Below are 19,181 nucleotides of genomic sequence, written 5' to 3' on the forward strand. Positions count from 1 at the left end.
CGAGAGTGCGCAAATCTTCCTTTGATCTTATCTTAATGCTCTGTGACCTCCTCTTCCTCTGTAGAGTCAGGATCATCATCATCATCATCAGCTCGGGCATCAGAGATGACATGACAACCACCACCACCCACCTGATAATATCTTCACTTTTTGAATGACAGTATTACTCAAGTCACAAATGCATCAAAGTGAGAGCCATTCCTAATATTTTGACCCTAACAGTAGAAGTAGCAGTCCCGAGAGAAGGTTTTACCTGTACCACTAGGGAAGTACTAAATGTTAACAAGGTGAAATTTATAATGTCACTAGTAGTTCTAGTAGAAAACAATAGTCAACAAGTAGACAGTTTCGCCTCACTAAAAACATGTATGTACTATACTTTCTGTCCTAACTCGTTGACCTACTACACACTACAAGTGAGGCAAAATTGTCCAACAGTTGACAACTGTGTGCTACTGGTACTCTAGTGGCAAAAATCGACTAGTTAACATCTACTGCCACTGCTTCCCTAACAGTACTTTCAGATGTCAACTAATGTAGTTTTGCCTCATTAGTAACATGTTGTTGTCCTGCTAATCGTCCTACTAGTGAGCATAAATGTCGTGCAGTAGTTTACAATAAAATACTCGTAAGACATTCTACTAGTGGACTCTAGTCATTCTACCAGTGCTCTGAACCGTTTTACTAATGAGGCCAAAGAGCATAGAAGTACATGAACCTTGAGCTGGATGTCAAGGATATCGAATAAAACGGTGCCAGTTGACAACTGCGTACTAGTAGTACTACAAGGTACATTATAAGATTTTTCAAGTTAACATCTGCCCTTGCCTAGTAGTACTCAAACAAGTTTTAATATAACACACAATGAATAATTTGAGAAGAGACAACACGTGGTAGAAACTGACAAAAAAGGCCTCCCACCCTCCCCGGTTGTTCCTTTTTTTGTATGTTGGGGGGAATGCGCGCTCTGGACTTCGAGCGTCCTCCGAGCTGTCGTGCGTGCGCGCGCGCGCTCCCGTCTTCCCTTGGCTCCCGGCGCCTTAATGCACGCTGACACTCAGCTCATCGCAAAACCGATTAGCGTCTTCTTCAAGAACATGTCATCATTACGAACACGTATGAAATAAACAAACATGAATAAATTTTAAAAATGGCGAAGGTAAACTTTTTGAAAAGTTTCGGCGGACTTACTTCTTCACCGAACTCATGGTCGCGTCTTATTCTTCTGACTTTGGCGGTGAAGGCAGACGACGAGCCGACGTGTAGCCGAGCGACAGAGGATCCGGGCCGGCTTGGGAAGCCCGCCCGAGTCGGTAGGTAGGTCGGGTTAAGGGAGTATGTTACAGGTGGCGTCCAGGTGTCATCGTGGTCGGCGGACGACGCCCAAAAAAAGAAAGTGTTGTCCGCGTGTTCTTGCGGCTGCTGGTGGCTCCTCTGGACACATTTAAGTGTCATCCCTCCTCCTCAGTGACGTCAGCCAGATGGGGGCAGCTCCCTTGAGTCACTCCCCCACCTTTACACGCACATGCGCAAACACACACGCACACCTCTCAATATTTTAAACGGATTTGTATTATAATATACAATTACACAATTATTTACCAGCCACGTCCAAACAACCAAAAGCATTTTTCAAACGGTTCAACATGTATTGCACAAATGTTCTATTGTTATACAGAGTAAATGTTCTAAAGTGGACACCCGCATAGCTTTGCCTTAGTAAAGTTGGTTCAGCTTAATGCTAACAAACGACGCAAAACTCCATAGATGGGCTATGGAACAGAATCAGTTGCAGGTATTACACTTTAAGCGACAGATATTTGACAAAAATACATGCACACAATTAACAATACTAACAGACATGTATTGTTTATCCTCTACAAAGAATCGCTAATATTATGTGATCTTCTCCATGTATAGCCGATATATCAGGAGGCCGAGGGGCACAATGATAGATATGAATACAACCATGTACAATTGAATTTTTTGATACTTTACATTCTATTTGTAATTACTATATATCTTAAGTACAATATTTAAAAAAAAAATACAATATAACCACTAAAATGGCTTCACTGCTGTTTTTATATTCCTGTTTCTAACATGTATATTGTCTTCGCAAATGTATTAAAATGTACCTTTATTACAATACCTGTGAATAATTATTTAACGCACTTCAAAGTTCACTCGAATCATCATCAGCATTTTTCAACTTTTTTATCCGTGATTTATTGTTCAATTTTATTGGATGCAGCGCTAAACAAAAAAGAAATCTTTAGATGTCTTTTTCAATCATTCATAAATTCACATTTACAATATACAAATATAATGCATCCAGCCTCAAGAGGGAATTGTATTATCTTTTTCTTTATTTCGCTTTATATAATTTATAATAGAGATTGGCTGGCAACCGGTTCATGGTGTACCCGCTGGATGGCATTAAAAAGGTCAACTAAAGACCCCAACTATGTCAGGAGAACTGGTGCCATCTGCTGGATTAAGTGAAGTTTTAATCACTGAAACAAGTTTTTAATTTTTAATTACCTCTGTTCAGGAAGTTGTTTGTTTCTCTAACTGTACACAGAAATCTTACGTAGTCCTTATGTCCATGTTTTTTATCAGTAAAAACGTTTTTTGTTTATTTTGTCTTTTTAAATCCCAGTCTCTTTGTCCATGTTGGAAACCATCGGGAGCGTTTAGTTCATAGAAGTTTATTTCAATCTGTGAGCCACACACACAATTATAAATACACACAAGTGGTTAAAAATAATGTCACTGCAGGGGCATTTCAATGTAAAAAATAAAATAAAATTGAAAAATTGAAATGGAAAAAAAATTAAAATAGTTCCTTTATATTTCCTTTTTGCCTGTACATCTTCTGCGGTTCCTCACAAGGCACTCAGGAACTCTTTCACCTGGAACACAGTTTAGATTTCAGTTAGAGTGAACCTTCTACATGTAGACACACGTTGTTATTCATATGTGGCGAAGTGTGTGTGTGTGTGTGTGTGGAGATAATCAACAAAAGTGCATCATGCGGGCATGACAGTCAGTGGGTGTTGGTGTGATGGGAGTTCTGAATTTAATCAGTGTTCCTCTTTAACTTAGAAAAAGCTAATGACTTTGTCATTATTATAAACAAATTCAATTTTTTCCCCTTTTGTCAAATTCAAAACATCAACATTCGCCTTTATATGCGCAAAGGGGAAAATATGTATTCAAATCGGATTTTGGTGATTTTTTATTTTAACGCTAGCCCTATCTGGATGACAGTTACAGACAATGACCTCACATTTTCTATCACCCACCCCCTCACCTTCTCCATCATGTCAGCACTCTTGCTCTTGTTGCCTTTGAACTCTTCCGTGACGTCCAGTGTCAGCACCGGAACGTCGGCCAGATACTCAAAGTCCGTCCTGCGCGACCAGAAGGGTTATAGAGTTTGCTTGGTCAGACACACTACTACCAGTCAAAGGTTTGGACACAGTTTATCGTTCATAAACACTAAAAAGCATCCCCAAATTTTTGACATTTAGTGTACCTATACAGTGCACACATCCCCACGCATGTACACAGTACTACACTCGCACTCAAGAAGGCATACGCAGAGGAAGATGCAGGTCACATGGGATCGCTTCCATCTTCCCTCAGGCTTCCTTCATGAAAGGCGCTCTTTCTCTGGCAGACGCAAACGTGAACGCACGAGGCCAGCTCAGGCCCCCTCGTGTAAACATGTCGGACGGGGAGTGCCTGGGAAGGGTGTGTGGGTGTACAATTGGCGGTCTTACGTCATGGTCTTGTGCTGCAGCCAGCTCTCGTGCTTGACGTGGAGCTTCTCCAGATACTCCAGAGGGATGTCCTGCTCTTCCTCACGGCCACGCAAGTGCAGCCTCTCCAAGCACTTCTACATGCATGTAAATTGTAAATGGGGTGGGGGTAAATGACTCCAACTATTGCAGATGAATTAGTTGTGTGTTTACCATAGTTGGCCAATCAAGATTATTCTGATTCAGAAAGAGAAGCGGGAAAAGGGGCTTGGGGTTGGAGGGTGGTTGTGACGTGGGGTTCTGCGACGTACCTCCGGGGGTACCCTCAGGTAGATGATACCGTCCAGCTCAATGTGCTGGCCAAACTGGCTGTGCAACCAGCCGTGCCAGTCTTGGTAGATGGACCACTCCGTGTCGTTCAGGCACTCATTCTCGTAGAGGTTGGCGGCGAAGATGTATCTGTTGTTGGCATTTTTTTGTAATGGGATGACTCAGGTTATTTATATGAATCGTCGCAGCCCTAGTAAAACTTGAGCTTGACAGATGCCATGTCATACCTGTCGCTGTAGATGGAGCGCTCAAAGAACTGCACAGGGTTCTCGGCCTCCCGCAGCTTCCCGTTGGCCGAGCGGATTTGGGCGCGCACGCGGCTGATGCAGGCGTAGGTCTGGAAGGTGTACGCCCAACGCTCCGGCTTGTCATACATCATCTTCAGAACGTTGCCGCCACTACGCTGCGACGACGTCAGCTCCTGCTGAGCGGGGCCACAAGTTGTGTATTTTGATGCAGCAATATTTTGTTACCTCAAAATGATTGTCTTTTCTGAAAATGGCTGGCATTGAACTGGTTATTTAAGTAGTTACAAATTAATTTATTTTAAGTCATTTGCAATTGTATACATTTTACAAATGAATCATAATTGTGTACATATTTGTACTAATACATTTTCAGTTATTTCGACTGTATTTATAAATTCATTATAAATTATGAACAAATAAGAAACCCAACAACACCATGTGTCATGCTAGACATTGCAACAAAAACGCCAGCACACATGGCATATGTAAAGTTGTGTTGTGTTTCCAGCACAGGGAAATGCAGTATGTTAAAATAATACTAAGTTCCATTATTTATTCGTTGTGGCCTGTGGGGGAACAAGATTTTTAAAATAACTTTTGAATTTATACACAAAAATATGGGCGAGTGTGTCTACTTTAAGCAAGGCTCATCTTGCGATTGCGATTGGAATGTGGTTGGTTGTGTGACCAGCGGTGCCCAGCGGACATGCTGACAGACAGCAGCTGCACTCTAAATACAGATGAAGACGCTCCCAGTTATGCTCATGCACAGATGGATGGCATATCCATGTCCACACTCCACACATGTAATCCTTCAAAGTTGGATTGGAAGAGTGACTTTTTCTTGAAAACACCTTTGGATTATTTTGTTTTCTGAACATGTAATTATGCTTCAGAATGTTAATTTGGCTGAAATTCGCCTAAAGGTATTGCTATGTAACAGAGACATTATGTGGTATAATTGAACATTTTAGTGCTTAACAATACTGTATAAAGTAAAATACTCTTTGGTATATGTGTCAGTATTATAGTTAACTTAAACTGTGAGTTGTAACATGGGCATGGAGGCTGAATAAAGTATGCTACAGTCTACCGCAGCACAATCGCTTGGCATTTGTTCTTTCCACATACTGTCGATTAAAATACATGCCATCGTTGGATTTTTGACAGCGAGGTATCGCAGTACTTTTCAAATCCTCGTATACTGTGCATCCCTTTGACCAACTATATGGCTAATTTTAAGTGATTTTATTTTTTTAATGATGTTAGTATATAGGTCATCCGAAAAAGTGTGTTTAAATTTCACAGAAGTGTGTGAAAGTAGCAAAACGATTATTTTATATTTTAAATTATTTTATAAGCGTCTTTATATCATAGAGGTTCACCCATTGCAAGTGGGTCTGGAACGATCCCGCACTGTAAACAGGGGTCACTGTACAAAGTTCCCCCGAGCCCTGCCAGGAATGGCCAAAATCCATGAGTAACTGACGCACCCTAAAAGGTTTGTAATTGACCGTAGAGTCCACAAAAGGGCTGTAAAAGACTACTTTTGTCTAAAAGAAGCTCTTCAACTGACTCCAACATAGTTAGGTCCTTGACACCAAATCTGCACAAATACAATTAATATTTGACATTTTCGGGGAATAAAGTTGGATAGGTTAGAAAGAAATGGCAAATGGGTGGATAAAGTGGTTCAGATAATGGATGGATGGACGGATGGATGAATGAATGAATGAATCCGCGAGTCGCGACTCTGCGGGGGAATACTGTGCCTCAAAGTCGTCGCCGCTTGTTTGCACGTTGCACCACCTGGCGATGGGCTCGGGTACTACTTCCCAGTCGGCGCACTCTTGCTCCAGAAGGCGGACGAAGGTCGACTTTCCCGCCGCTGCAACACCCCCAAAAATAAAAACAAAAAGTCAAGTCAGTAGTTTGCAAACAATGATGAGCTACGTTAACTTGTCAATATACTAGCCGTTGTTTTGGTTTAGCATAGAGGAGCTTAAGGCCATTTATGTCAAGGTATTAGAATAATTCGTTAACAACACAACACACATTCATTCAGTTGCAATTACCGATGTTTCCCTCGATGGAAATTCGCTTGATCCTTTTCTCCATGGAGTCGTTCATGAGATCGGAGCGCGGCCTCTTTGGGGTTAAAGACATGTTTTCGTTAGCCGTAAACGACTCTAAAATCTATAGTCGCGGTGTCGATAATGACAAGCGTCCAGCGTTCGTCAAAGTCTGGCGGCAACAGCAGCATCAACAACCCGGAAGTGATACGTCGATTAACGAGACATGTTCCGGGAAGCATGTCAATGTCAAGCGAAAACCGTTGTTATTTTTGTTATTTATAACATTATATACAATACACTACAGCTTTTTACCTTTACATGCTGAAAGTTTGTGTAATTATTCGAGGATATAACGTGGAACCTGTCAAAGAGATACAGGATGCGAGAAAAATGGCACCTCCGACAAAACATCCTGGGGCGTCCTCACTTCCGCCCAGGAAGCAGAACGGGAGACTTTCTGCCAAAATAAGAGCGAATGGTTGGAACGTTGACTAATAGTTTCCAAAAGTGCAACATTGTAATTTGCAAAATGGTATACAATCCAAATTATACACTTCCCTATGCCTATGCAAAGGCTATATTACAAAGTATTAAAAGTAACTTTTGCTGGCTGCCCAATACCTTTTTTGGGCACACATTTTCACAAATAAATTGTTTAAAAATCCTACAATGTGATTTTCTGTATATTTTTTTACGTTCTGTCTCTCATGCTTGATGTGTTCCTATGATGAAAGTTACAAACCTCTTTTATATTTTTAAAACGGTGAACTTACAAAGATGCCCAATACTTATTGGCCCCACTGTATATAGCTCGCTATGTTGACATTAGGGTGTAATTACTCCCTGATAGTCACGAATAGTGGCATTGCTCTCCGTCAAGTATCTTTGAGAAGTGTCACTTCGGCAACAGGTGCATCATCGACTTGCCCAATGTTTCGTATATTAATGGAAAAACAAAAAGTTCATATTGAAAACATTTAAAAATGCAAAGAGTCAACACCACCTTTATTTGCCTTGTAAACAGCAGAATTCATTTCAGCAGCATTGTTACATCCATACCGAGCTATTATGTACACACAGTTCCTCAAAGAATACAGCCAAGAGAGACAAGAAGGAGGATGAAAACGACACATGAACAGGCCAGGCCGGGAGATGCTTTTGGGTTTCTTTAAATTACCTTTTTCAAATAGTGTATGATGAGTGAACACATTCATAATCATTAAAACATCAACAAAAGCAAGCAAACACCATTTGAATATCCAAACTGAGCGATGGCTAACTGCCAGTAAAAAAACAAACAAAACAAAAAAAAACAACTCCATGCTTATTTTAAGATCTCTTTAAGAGAATAGTTGTACTACGAAGGAATATTGGGCAGTAATGAAAGAAAAAGGCAAATCACAAGAAATAAGAATATTGTATGTTAACACACACAAGAACACACAAGAATACTTAGAATTTTTACGTGAGGAAAATGTAAGACTCTGACTCTGAAGTTATCTTACATAAATTAAATTCATTGTAGTATTAAATGTGGAGAGAGTAGTAATCTTGCGAGAATAATCAGAAAAAAAAGTCATTGTTAACCACATGAAGTCAGACTATTCCAAGCAAAAAAACAAAAATGTTGTATACAAGTGTCTACTGAAATATTTGAAAGTTACCAACATAATATTACAGGGTTAAAAAAAAAAAAGTCAATATTACGGGGGACAGAAAGTTTGAACGTTAACAGTATAAAATGGGTAGGTGGGGGCAATAAGTCGTAAAGTTACCGGTAAGTCTCAATGTGATGGGGAAAAATGTATAACGTAACAAGGATACATTGCAGTACTACAGGGTCTATGTATGATGAATGCAGTCGTGGTGTTACCAGTAAAAAGTCGCAAAAATTTATTTTTTTGGGGGGGGTGGGATGGGGTGGTGGGCTAAAACAATGGAGGTATTAATATGAGAGAAAAGTCACAATAACAAAGTAATATCAGGTGTTTTGTGAACTTAACACAGCAGTACACTTATGCTCAATATTTGTAGTTTTTGTACCATAAATATGTCTTTGTTTTCATAAACGTATAATTGTACAATTTTATCATTAAAAATTACTATTGTGGTAATAGTGGTGGTAATGTTATTTTCCTCATGACTAAAAATGACTAACAGCAAAAATTCACCCCCCCACCCAAAAGAATTTTTTAACTTATTTCTTGTGGTATGCTTTTGTCTTTCTGTAATACTCCTTCGTAGGCTTCATTATTTACATCTTGTGCGTTGTAGTATGACCTCTGGCAAACAGTTACTGTATCAAAAAAAAATAAAAAAATAAAAAAAAACAACGCTCAACACTAACACAAAACTAAAGCAAAGCCATTCTTTTCAAAACCTGAATGTCTAAGTAAAATCTAAAGCAACTATATCCAGCATGAATGCGACAACGGATAGCCCCCCACTACCCCATTTTTATTTTACGCGTCAATTTTTATTGCATAGTAAAGTACACTTTTGAGAGCGGGAGATATGCATGCAAAATTAAAAAGAAAATATCTCAGTTGTGCCTCATGAGCAGAGCAGGCGGACATTCAGTTTTGGGGAAGGAAAAAGATCGGTCATGTGACAAAGCACAAGCGTATGCAGAGTACACATTCAGGCAAGAGGTCGGGAGAACTGTTCAAAGTTGCGTCAACTTTCCACTATGGGAGGTACAGTGAAGCCCCGCTATTTTGCGGTTCATTATTCGTGCCCCCACTATAATGGCACATTTTAAAGCAATTAATTTAATGATTTTTTAAATGTTTTTTTTTTTTTTACAGTATACAGGTTAATTCTGAAATCCGAGTTGTGCTCATTTCCAGTGCAATATCACATTGTCTCAACACAACACTGAGTCTCCAACTAAAGTACGGTAATTCCTTCAGAGGAGAGAGAATATGCCTGTGAGTGTTGTTGTATACTGTTTGTGTGTGTTGCTGCTCCATGTGTATGCAGTAACAGCTGTTTGAAGTTTTGTAATGCAACAGCTATGCTAATTACTGTTAGCTCATTTATGCTAACTGGAGTAGTTTCTTTAGATGAAATTACAGTATATGTTTTAGTTGAACATTTTAATGTTCAAATATCCAATCTTTTATGTGTTAGTTTTGCAGTAAACCATCTGACAGTTACAACACTTTGACTCTCATTAGGATAACAGTGCGGGGGGAAGGGGGGGGGGGGATTATTTTGGTTAAATCAAAATTATGTTATACGAGTCTCCCATTTCTTGACAGCGAATAGCAAAAGTATTTTGTTTAAGATTGCCTGTAGATGCAACAAAATGGGGAACACAGCACTTTTATACAAGAGAGGGTTTTGCCTGTCTAAATAAAGCTCCTCTCCTCACTTCAACATATTCCCTTGGCACCTAGATGACGCAAAAGCTATACTTTTATATTAGCCAGAGCTTAGGCCTTTTCATTGACTAACAGAAAAAAAGTTTTAAAAAATAAATAAATAAAAAAATCTGCTAACATCTGAATTCATGAGAAGTGAATCACAAATATGCAGGGGTTCACTGTATATATTTTTGGAACATTTTTGTTTTGTGTTATGCCATGGAATTTTTTTTTCAATAAAGGCTGGAAAATGGAAAGCATTGTAAGGTACCCATATGGAAAGGGGGTGTTGGAAGTCGACCCGAAGCTGTAACAGAGGTGGAACCCCACCAACATGTGTAAGCAATGATATCAGCATATATCTTATTATCTCTGTGTGGCAAGCCACAACTGCTGTAAATTCTATCTGCAAACACTGGCGCAAGTTCTGGGGCAAGGCACAGGCGAATATATCCCAGTTCTACCTTTTATGCCTCTGATGCACCTATTTAGCAGCCAATGAAAATGGTTAATGGAAAGTATTTTTATCTCATTACATCCAGCGACCAGAGATGAGCTCGGGTTTAACATGTCAATCATGGTCAAATAGTTGCATGGATCTTTACTTTGGTACAGTTCTCACCGCAGATGCCGGGCCAGGCACTTGGGATGCGTTTCCTAATCGCGGAAAAAAGCAGCAAACGAAGAAAATACTGGAATACTTTCTGCTCTCGGAATGGCTTCCAGGATGACGCCTCGGCACTATTTTTGTACATTGTAAGCCAACAAGTGTCACACGAAGCTAGTAGGTACGTAGTGGAGGGAGGAGTGTTGCTCTTCACGCCACTCTCTTGTTAAGCTCAAGTCCCGATGCGTTTAAAACCCATCCATACCCGTTCCGACGTCCCGGGCATCATTTTAAAACATTTCCCCAAATGGAAAAATAGTTTGTACTGCATACATACAGCCGAGGAGAGTTGAAGGGGTAGGAGCGAGGGGCGGAGGGAGAGGGGGGGTGTCTGTGCAAATCTAGAAGATCGTTTAAAAGACAAAAGGACGACGGCATTTATCTGTCCTTAGTGGTCAGCTTCTCGATCAGCTCCTGAAGCGGCGCCAACTCTTTCCTGTCGATCAGGTTGAACTCCTGATGAAACACGGAAAAACAACACGTCAGCAGAGACACACACAAGGTCGGACGAAGAGAGACAGACAGACCAAGAAAGACCGAGAGTGAGACAGTGACAAAAAAAGAGGGGGAGAGAGAGACAGGCAGACAGAGGTACTTGAGACACATATACACAGGACAGAAAGACAGACTGAAAGAAACACAGTAAGACGGGGAAACAGACAGCCATGGAGAGAACGACAGACAGACACTGGGACATGAGAGGGACACACACGAGACAGAGCAAGAGAAAGACAGAACTGGGACAGACAGACAACCTCTGTGCGTCTTTTTCTACCTGCACAAAGAAGATGAAGTGCTTGAAGGACGTGTTGAGGTGGGCCTCCTCCTGGAGCTGCATAACAGAGTCAAAGTGCTGGTGGTAGATGTGTGCGTAGACCCGGAACAGCCGCTTCAGGATAGTCTTGGCCACCGACATGAAGTTCCGCTTGAACGGGACGCCTTGAGGGGGCAACGGAAAAGCCATTATGTAAAATTGGCGTTGTGGCTACATCTTGAGCATGGCAGGTTTTCAGTACACGACAGCAGCCAACAAAGAGTGGGAACCGAAACGTGCAGGACTGGTGGCATGACAGATTTCAGTCCTAGTCTTCTGTCCGCAAAGGGTAAAAAAGACTCGGCCTGACTCATTTGCCGCCAAAACAGGCTGCAGAAGAGTTTAAAAAAAGGAAATGACATGTTTCATTGGTTTGCTGCTACACTCAAAAGAAGCATTGATTTTGCATTATAAACACAATAAAATGCAGGTATTTTTGTCCACTTAGGGTTACCATCCGCACGTTCTGTTGTAGTATTGGTGACCTGGAGCGTCCAGTTGCTTGGCCTGTGTTGTGTTGAGCAGGTGGTGCATTTTGTCATTTTATTTGATTAATCACTGCAGCCATACCTGCCAGCAGCCAACAGGGAGCGCTAGACACTCAGGCATTATCAATCAATCAATCACATTTTATTTATATAGCACTTTTCATACATAAAAATGCAACTCAAAGTGCTTTAAAACATTCAAAGACTAATTTGTTGCCAAAGCAGGTTGTGGAAGAGCTCGAAAAAAAGGAAGCGACGACATATTCAGAATGGGAGGTATAACACATTTCACTACATGACTGCAGCGAATAGAACGGGCACTGACAAAATTCTTTGAGCTAATCAACAATTATTTTGCCGCGGCGTACTTTTCCTGGATACAGTGAAAATATCAAAGCAAAGCGAGAGCAGAAGTAGCTCCTCGCGGACAGGGCACGATGTCAAGGAAGTGCAAGCGGCTGTGACTCACGCACGTCATGATTAACACGCGCATGCCAAGCATGTGTCAAGCTGTTGGAGACGGGGGAGGGGGTTGCGAAACTGTTGCGACATCGGATGCGCCGTGTGCAACGCTGCCTTCTTGTCACCTCCGACTGCATGGGTACACCTTCAGATTCAATAATGAAAACATCAGAATGAAACAAGCATCGAGTAAGACGCTTTTGTTTGATCTGGCTGCTGTCCAACTCTTTTGGGCCTCCACTCGACTGAACAAGCCTCGGCGGGTTGGTGTCAAGGAGTCGTTTCAGTGCAAGGCGAGGCACACTCGGAGACGATCTGGACCATTTTGAGCCTGATTCACACTTTTCGCAGTCAGAAAAGGTCTAATAATCATAAACGTTTGCTCTCCAAGTTCTGCCTTCTGATCCCGATCGTCACTCGCGATGTGACGATAGCCAATGAGGAAGCGAACTGACCGAAAAGACAGAAGTGTAAGAAACAAAATGGTCGAACGGCAGAGAAACACAAAATGGAGGCGCAACCCATCGATTGCTTCAATAATCCATCTTCCATGCCTATATTACCAGATAATCGGGCTGAGTTCGAGCAACCCCGCGACTTTCCGATCAAAATCAGCCAAGGTCAGACTGTTGGACTGTTTGAAAAGATCATCCTGAGCGATTATCCTTTGGTGTGGGGTATGATCTGAGTGACTTCTCCTCCCTGTGCTACTAGGGGAAAACAGTTATTGATGACAATCGTAAATGTTCAACCAGTTCAACACTTCATAGGCGTACCGATCTTGGAGGGGAAAAGCGTCTCATCGTCCAGCTGGTCTTGCACCCAGGTCATCAAGTAATCAATGTACTTTGGTGCAGAGCACTTGATGGGCTTCTTAATGTTGGTGCCGTCTGCCCAGTGGTACTCGTACCTGCGGAAAAGAGTGATGATATATATACACATTGTGCTGAAAAGGTTTAGCAGGATTAGTCAACCATTTTCACCTGAAGGCTGTCGACAAAAGCTTTGGAGTTTTGGAACATGTTGGAGCACATCAAAAATAAAGAACAAAGCCAAAGTGTGGTATGAGCATTTCAGCGTTGACTCACTTTGGACCGGCAGACATGACAGGGCAGCTCTCCTCCGTGCAGAAGTCCGTGATGGTTCCGTACAGCATGTTGATCTGGTTGAAGAAGTCCACAGCTGGGGGGAAAAAAAAAAAAAAAAGTTATGTTCACCTGTACCTTTTCAGCCACTTCACTTGTACAAAATTATTTGTGGAGAAAGCTTTGAATACTGTGATAATACTTTTAATCATGGTGTATGGTTTACTTAATGCTTGCTGCCAAGTCAGGCTGTCAAAAAAAAAAAAAAAAAAAACACATGCCATACCTTACAAAATTCGAAAAAAAAAAAAGTCAGCATTTGTGAAGAAAAATCCTTCAATACTGTGAAAATGATGAACAGTCGCGGGGGCCGACAATGTTTATGAATATGGCCGGAGGGTTTCAATAGATTTGATCTCAAGCTATTTTCATACCTTTCAGTTGGTTAATATTTTGACAAAAAAAATAAATAAATAAAAAATCAGCCCAAGTGGGGGCAGACCAATCACATCAATTTGCGAAACAAACTGAAAAAAAATATATGACCATATTTTGCACATATGGGATTTGCGCTCCTACAAGGGATACATATGAAATACCCCAAACTGTATTCAAACAGGCAGCTCAGACCTAACGGGGCCTCTAACGTGGCAGAAACTAAAGCCAGGCAACAAGAGTCTCCCGGCCAACACAATCGCATCTATTTAATATTCACCGTGTCTTTTCCCAGAAAGAATGCTTGTAGTCTTTGAGAGAATGCCAAAAGTTTCAAGGGGAGTCATTAATGTTGTTGTTGTGATCAACTAAAACCCAGTTTTCCCCGAATCGCAGTGCAATTTGGAATCTCTTAGTCTTTTGTTCTTCAGTGGGTTTTTTTTTTCTTTTGGCCCCAATTAATCCCCCAAGAATTAAATTTCGACAAACGTTCCGCCAGTCCAAACTCACAGCAGTCCTCCAAAAGTTCCAAGCATAAAAAGTGTTTGTCAAGTGGAGTCTGGCGCTTACTGTTGACCGCGACCCACTCGTTGAGGTCTTCTCCCTCGGGCAACATGACGGCCATGCGCAGGTTGCCGCTCCCCAGCGTGGCCTCAGCATGTTTCAACAGCTCGTACTGGTGCGAGCCCTCCGGGATGTTTTTCTTGGGCTTGAACGTCTTGGACGAGCGACTTCCGCTGTGAGAGTAGAGACACGGAGAGAGCTTAAACCAGGTGTTTCTGTTTCAATCTTTTAAAATATATCTTTTTTTAATGTTTGTATTAAAAAAAAAAAACGTTCTTGTGACCATTTTAAATCAAATTTTCAAAAATACATTTTTTAAAGTTTTTAAAATTTTATAAGCCCTACATTTTTAATTTTGAAAGGGATTTTTGTGATGTTTTTTAAATTCTTGTTTGAATTATTCTGTTAATCAATATATAACCCATTTAAAAAAATGAATTTCAAATCAAATGTTTAAAAAAAATGCAATCTTCGTTAATCTGTTTTCATTTAAGGATTTTTTTTTAACTTTGAAATAAAATTTTGAAAATATATATGTTTAAGATAAATATTAACATTTCTGCAGATTGTTTATTTTATCAATTTATAAAAACAGATTATATTATATTCATTACATTTCAATCAATTTTGAAATTAAAGAATGTTTAACATCATTTTTGAAAGATTTTGTAATCATTCAAAAAGAATTGAACCGTTTTATAATTCTTGTTTATTACTGTTTGAATCTATTTTTAATTATCTAAAATAATGGAGCCATAACTCCCATGGACTGGAAGACTGAGCCCGAGTTTTACTTTACTACTACTCTAATGAAGTCTTATTATAATTTTGAACAGCAACATTTTCCAAACAACCCATGCCGTCATGCTCGCTGACACAGTCGATGACGTCACACTAGGGCTGTGCAATTAATCAAAATTCAATTACAATTACACTCCACAATTAGATAATTAACATGCACTTATTTCCAATGCACTCTTTGCTTACACACAGAAATCATACTTGAATTTATATACTTGCGCCTTTTTTATAACAACTAATTAGATAAATTTTGTTTGGTCCAAAAGGAACTTACATAATTATAGTTTTTTTATAGATATGCGGCTGTGACGAAAACCTTTCTCGGATGACAATTAGCTTGATTAAAAAATGAACGCCGTGTGATTTAAGATGCCCTGTATCCGCATATTTACATTGTAAAAACGACAACAAATCACAATGCAGTCAGTAGCGGAATCGGCAGCATAAAACCTTGATCGAAACATCCCTAGTTTTGAATAATGTCATTTTGATTTCTTTTAACGTACAAGTGAAAGGGGGGAAATTGGGATTGTATTTTAAGGCTAAATTGTCCCTAACGGTGAGTCTTCATAAATGTTTAACAAAAGTGCTGACAAAAGAGTTAAACGGACATGTCTGGCCGAGCAGAACGGGACGGGGCGAGGCAGGATGGGACAGAGGTGGAGAACAGAGCGTCTCTGTGTCACTAATGAGGTCGTTTGGAGTGGTCAGCTCTCCCATGGCCCCCATTAAACAACACCAACTCATCGTGGGAGTCAGCACGGCAGGGAAGAACACAAGCCAAGGACACACAATTTGCCGCAATCTATACCGAATGCTTACGCAAAACTAGGGAGTGTCGTATCGGTCAAACATTTTACATTTACCTTTCACATTCACCCAAAACTCACTCACATAAAAAAAAAACCTTACAGTCACAAAAAACTTTTATATGCACCCAAAAACACAACACACACTGAAAAAAATACAGTTGGACCAAAATAACTCATAGTAAAAATTGCTGCACGCACCATAAAACCTGTCACTCACGCCACAAAAAAATCCACACATGCACCAAAAACTCAAACTCAAGAAACCTCCACTCACACTGTCTGTGTATGTGTGTTCAAATTTATCTGAACGTTCCTGTGTTCCAAGTACAAAATATATATTAAAAAAAATTGTAGATGCGGTGTACGAAAGATCCTAGAGCTTGAAAGTTAAAATCAGAATCTGAGACCTTATACGATTTGGAGACTTTCTAAAAGTACTACTTTCCTGTCATGGTCTTATTTTGGCCTGGGAAATACACCGGTCCACCAGAAATTCTTAATTCCAAGAAGCATTACTTCAATTCCTCATTTAAATCAGAACGCACCATGCAGGTATAAATAAATTAGATGAAATATACACATTCTTGCCTTTTTTTTTTTTTTCATATCGAATACTCAATATTTTGAGTTTTAGCCACTTGACGTGATGAATCATCTTTGCTCGTTCCCATTTCATCGCATTCTGCATTACATACTTGCGTACATTTTGGCCACTGAGACTACATGTTTCACTATTTCATTCATAGGCAGGCCTACATATAATTTGTCAAGTACTGTTTTAAATCAAAATATCCATATACTGGGGAGTGAAAGGTGTGGATTTTTTTTCAAGCGGCTACCTTTATCACACACTGACGCAACACGTATGCATTTTGGCTACATCCTTCTCTACTTCACCCACAGGTAGTCCTACTCACATAATTAGCCATTTCATTAAGTATTATTTTAAATCACATTATAAACGGTATACTGTCGCCCGTGCTTGCGTACATTTTGGCCAGTGAGACTATGCTTCACTATTTCATCCACAGGTAGTCCTACATATATAATTATTAATTTGCAGGCTCTGGCAGGGTCACCACAACTTGGCTCATGCAAAAAAGGTTTATGTTGGACCCTGCAAGAGGTTCTTGGATGTCTCCAAAGTACCCCCACTAGCTGTGTCTTTTGATCCCTGATTTTAAATAAAAAATAATCACATGAAATAAAATAATGTAAATGTTACATTATAATTAAAGCCATTAAGACATTCCCTTTAAGTGTGCCACTGTACCACACTCTTGCACACATTTGCTTTTATCGGCTCAACACACAACAACAAACGCATCATACAATGACGCCAATGGCCAACAAATAAAGAACAATTTGCCGTCCAGGATTTATGTCTAATTATCATTACACTTTTTTTATTCACACGGAAATTCAATGAAAACAGCAACTACCCAAAGCAAAACTGCCACTACTTCCGTAGAATGTTACATACCATATAGCCGCCTCAACGTCTCCCCTATGCGGTGCTTGCAATAACACGATATTCAATATTATTCTGCATGGAGATGGCAGTTTTACATGTGAAAGACAACGTCGTTAGTCCGTGAAATAGCCTTAGCCCAGACCATGCTACGGCTAGCACAGCTATCCTCCATACACTGCCCAAGTATGCAAACTAAAAGCACAAAATAATCCGTGGCTTTAGCAATACACGAAATGAACACACAATGTGACAAAACAACTTACAACAGAAAGCTCATGTTTCCTCGGGCGTTGTTTCTTTGTCTCTCTCTCTCTCTCTCAGCAAATAATACGAATAAAGAAGGAGAGGAGGTAGAAGAGGGGAAAGAAGGAGGAGGAGGAATTGTTTGTGCAAGTCTCACAAGTCCTCGTCGTGACTTCTCGGCCTATCTCGCGGTCCTCTCTCTCTATTTTGGATAAATTACCTGCACGACGATGACGGATGTACGCGTTGTATTGGTACACACACAAAAAAAGCTTGAATTAAATGTGAAGGTTTATACAAAAGAGCAGCTGGTCCACTGACATCTGCAGTGTTCTCCGTGACTGATTGTGCTGACTGGCGAGGCACCAGGACAAGCCCACTGACGAATCCGAAAGACTCGACTTCTTCTTGGGATGTCAAAGAGGCGGGCTTGGACAATTTTTTTCCCTGTACTGGCACCTGGTGGACAGCAGTGTTTTTAATCCAAGGAGTAAAATACAGTGAAACACAGTAATATAAGATAAAGCGTAGCTTTCTCCAAAACAATAATAATGATAAAAGTCAAGACTGGTGGACAGAAGTGTAACTTTACTCAGACATGAGATGACATTAAATTACACTACATTACATAGGATAATGTGGAGCCTGACTGACAACCGTGTAACTTTACTCCAAGAAACAAAATAAAATAATACCGAGCCTAGTGGACAGAACATAAAATAAAATAATGTCAAACTTGGTGGACACCCGTGTCTATTCCTTAAATAAAATAAAACAATACAAAATCAACTGAATTAATTTCGACGTTGGTAGACACTAGTGTTGCCACAGTTATCTTGAAAAAGTAATTCAGTTACTTAACTAATACTTTCTTTAAAAAGTAATGTAGGTACTTCACCGATTGCTTTCTTGTAAAAGTAACAACTAATTTGGATCACAAGTTACTTTAATAGTTACATTCAGCATATACAGAAAACCTTGCTTATCATAAAAATTATACCCGTTTTTTCCACTTAATTGGAAGTACGTTTATTTTTACCATAATTAATTTTATTTTAAGAAAGTTATTTTCTAGAATTCACTTAACATAAATATATTTTTTAATAACATCCAAAATAAAGATTTTTTAACTTGACATATGTGTCTATTAATGTTGTGATGGCAAAATTAAATAAATTCATTAATTTTACGTTTGTTTTACGTTGTATATTTTGTGGTATGTCCATTACCCTAACACATGAGAGTGTGAATGCATACCTGTCAACCCTGGGTTGTACTGAATCTTACAAAAGTTGTAATTTGCCCATACATATATGTATATAATCTTACAATCTTACACATTACACATTATTTTTGACTGGCTGCTGTCACGTGATCGAAAATCAGCTTTAAAAAAAACCCAGTAAACATGATGTTGCGATGTGCGAGGGCCGCACCGTTTGACAACAAAAACAGGAACAGATAACACTGATAAAATTGATTTGGGCTGTACAGATTCGCGATGTATGGCGTACATGATCGAAAAAGTGTTTCCACCTGTACAAATTA

At 39.9% G+C, this 19,181-nt stretch overlaps 3 protein-coding genes across 9 annotated transcripts in view; all 3 read right to left on the reverse strand.

Annotated features, from left to right (window-relative positions):
* Nucleotides 1-1,497, reverse strand: part of LOC147135440 (electrogenic sodium bicarbonate cotransporter 1-like) — a 28,997-nt gene extending 27,500 nt beyond the window's left edge. For 2 of the 5 annotated variants that reach the window (XM_086054538.1, XM_086054540.1), the window contains exon 1: nucleotides 1,192-1,497. In XM_086054538.1, the coding sequence (XP_085910664.1) occupies nucleotides 1,192-1,208 (17 nt within the window). In that variant the 5' untranslated portion in view covers nucleotides 1,209-1,497. The remainder of the gene's footprint in view (nucleotides 1-1,191) is intronic. The other 3 variants (XM_086054541.1, XM_086054539.1, XM_086054542.1) reach the window with 2 other exon arrangements.
* Nucleotides 1,498-2,695: 1,198 nt separating this feature from the next.
* Nucleotides 2,696-6,851, reverse strand: dck (deoxycytidine kinase). 2 transcript variants are annotated; one of them, XM_086053340.1, is made up of 8 exons: nucleotides 6,733-6,851; nucleotides 6,421-6,493; nucleotides 6,118-6,233; nucleotides 4,325-4,518; nucleotides 4,079-4,226; nucleotides 3,789-3,904; nucleotides 3,317-3,416; nucleotides 2,696-2,915 (listed from the first exon to the last, which is right to left on the reverse strand). In XM_086053340.1, the coding sequence occupies exons 1-8, from the start codon at nucleotides 6,829-6,831 to the stop codon at nucleotides 2,889-2,891; spliced, it is 873 nt and encodes a 290-aa protein (XP_085909466.1). In that variant the 5' UTR covers nucleotides 6,832-6,851; the 3' UTR covers nucleotides 2,696-2,888. The 2 variants fall into 2 exon arrangements, with proteins under 2 accessions (XP_085909466.1, XP_085909467.1); XM_086053341.1 differs by lacking the exon at nucleotides 6,733-6,851 and having other exon boundaries at nucleotides 6,421-6,706.
* A 557-nt stretch (nucleotides 6,852-7,408) lies between these two features.
* LOC147135442 (MOB kinase activator 1B) lies at nucleotides 7,409-18,020 on the reverse strand. Of its 2 annotated transcripts, none has more exons than XM_086053752.1 (6): nucleotides 17,955-18,020; nucleotides 14,310-14,476; nucleotides 13,308-13,401; nucleotides 12,996-13,129; nucleotides 11,231-11,394; nucleotides 7,409-10,911 (listed from the first exon to the last, which is right to left on the reverse strand). In XM_086053752.1, exons 2-6 carry the CDS (start codon nucleotides 14,362-14,364, stop codon nucleotides 10,834-10,836), a joined length of 525 nt encoding a protein of 174 aa, XP_085909878.1. In that variant the 5' UTR covers nucleotides 14,365-14,476; nucleotides 17,955-18,020; the 3' UTR covers nucleotides 7,409-10,833. The 2 variants fall into 2 exon arrangements, with proteins under 2 accessions (XP_085909878.1, XP_085909877.1); XM_086053751.1 differs by having other exon boundaries at nucleotides 17,654-18,005.
* Nucleotides 18,021-19,181: the final 1,161 nt, after the last annotated feature.

Source organism: Filicampus tigris, chromosome 15 (genome assembly GCF_054856515.1).
Source record: "Filicampus tigris isolate MCC_2025a chromosome 15, RoL_Ftig_1.0, whole genome shotgun sequence".
Lineage (NCBI taxonomy): Eukaryota > Metazoa > Chordata > Actinopteri > Syngnathiformes > Syngnathidae > Filicampus > Filicampus tigris.

What these genes read in the sequence shown, in the direction of transcription:
- dck (XM_086053340.1), bottom strand. Translation starts at nt 6,831, where the DNA reads ATGTTTTGTCGGAGGTGCCATTTTTCTCGCATCCTGTATCTCTTTGAC. An exon ending in CAAGCGGCGACGACTTTGAG is followed by an intron (nt 4,519 to 6,117) that starts GCACAGTATTCC and finishes CCCGCTCAGCAG; the next exon opens with GAGCTGACGTCGTCGCAGCG. An exon ending in ACCTGAGGGTACCCCCGGAG is followed by an intron (nt 3,905 to 4,078) that starts GTACGTCGCAGA and finishes ACATGCATGTAG; the next exon opens with AAGTGCTTGGAGAGGCTGCA.
- LOC147135442 (XM_086053751.1), bottom strand. An exon ending in CGAGTGGGTCGCGGTCAACA is followed by an intron (nt 13,402 to 14,309) that starts GTAAGCGCCAGA and finishes TTTTCCCCCCAG; the next exon opens with CTGTGGACTTCTTCAACCAG. An exon ending in GCTTTTCCCCTCCAAGATCG is followed by an intron (nt 11,395 to 12,995) that starts GTACGCCTATGA and finishes TGCCCCCTCAAG; the next exon opens with GCGTCCCGTTCAAGCGGAAC.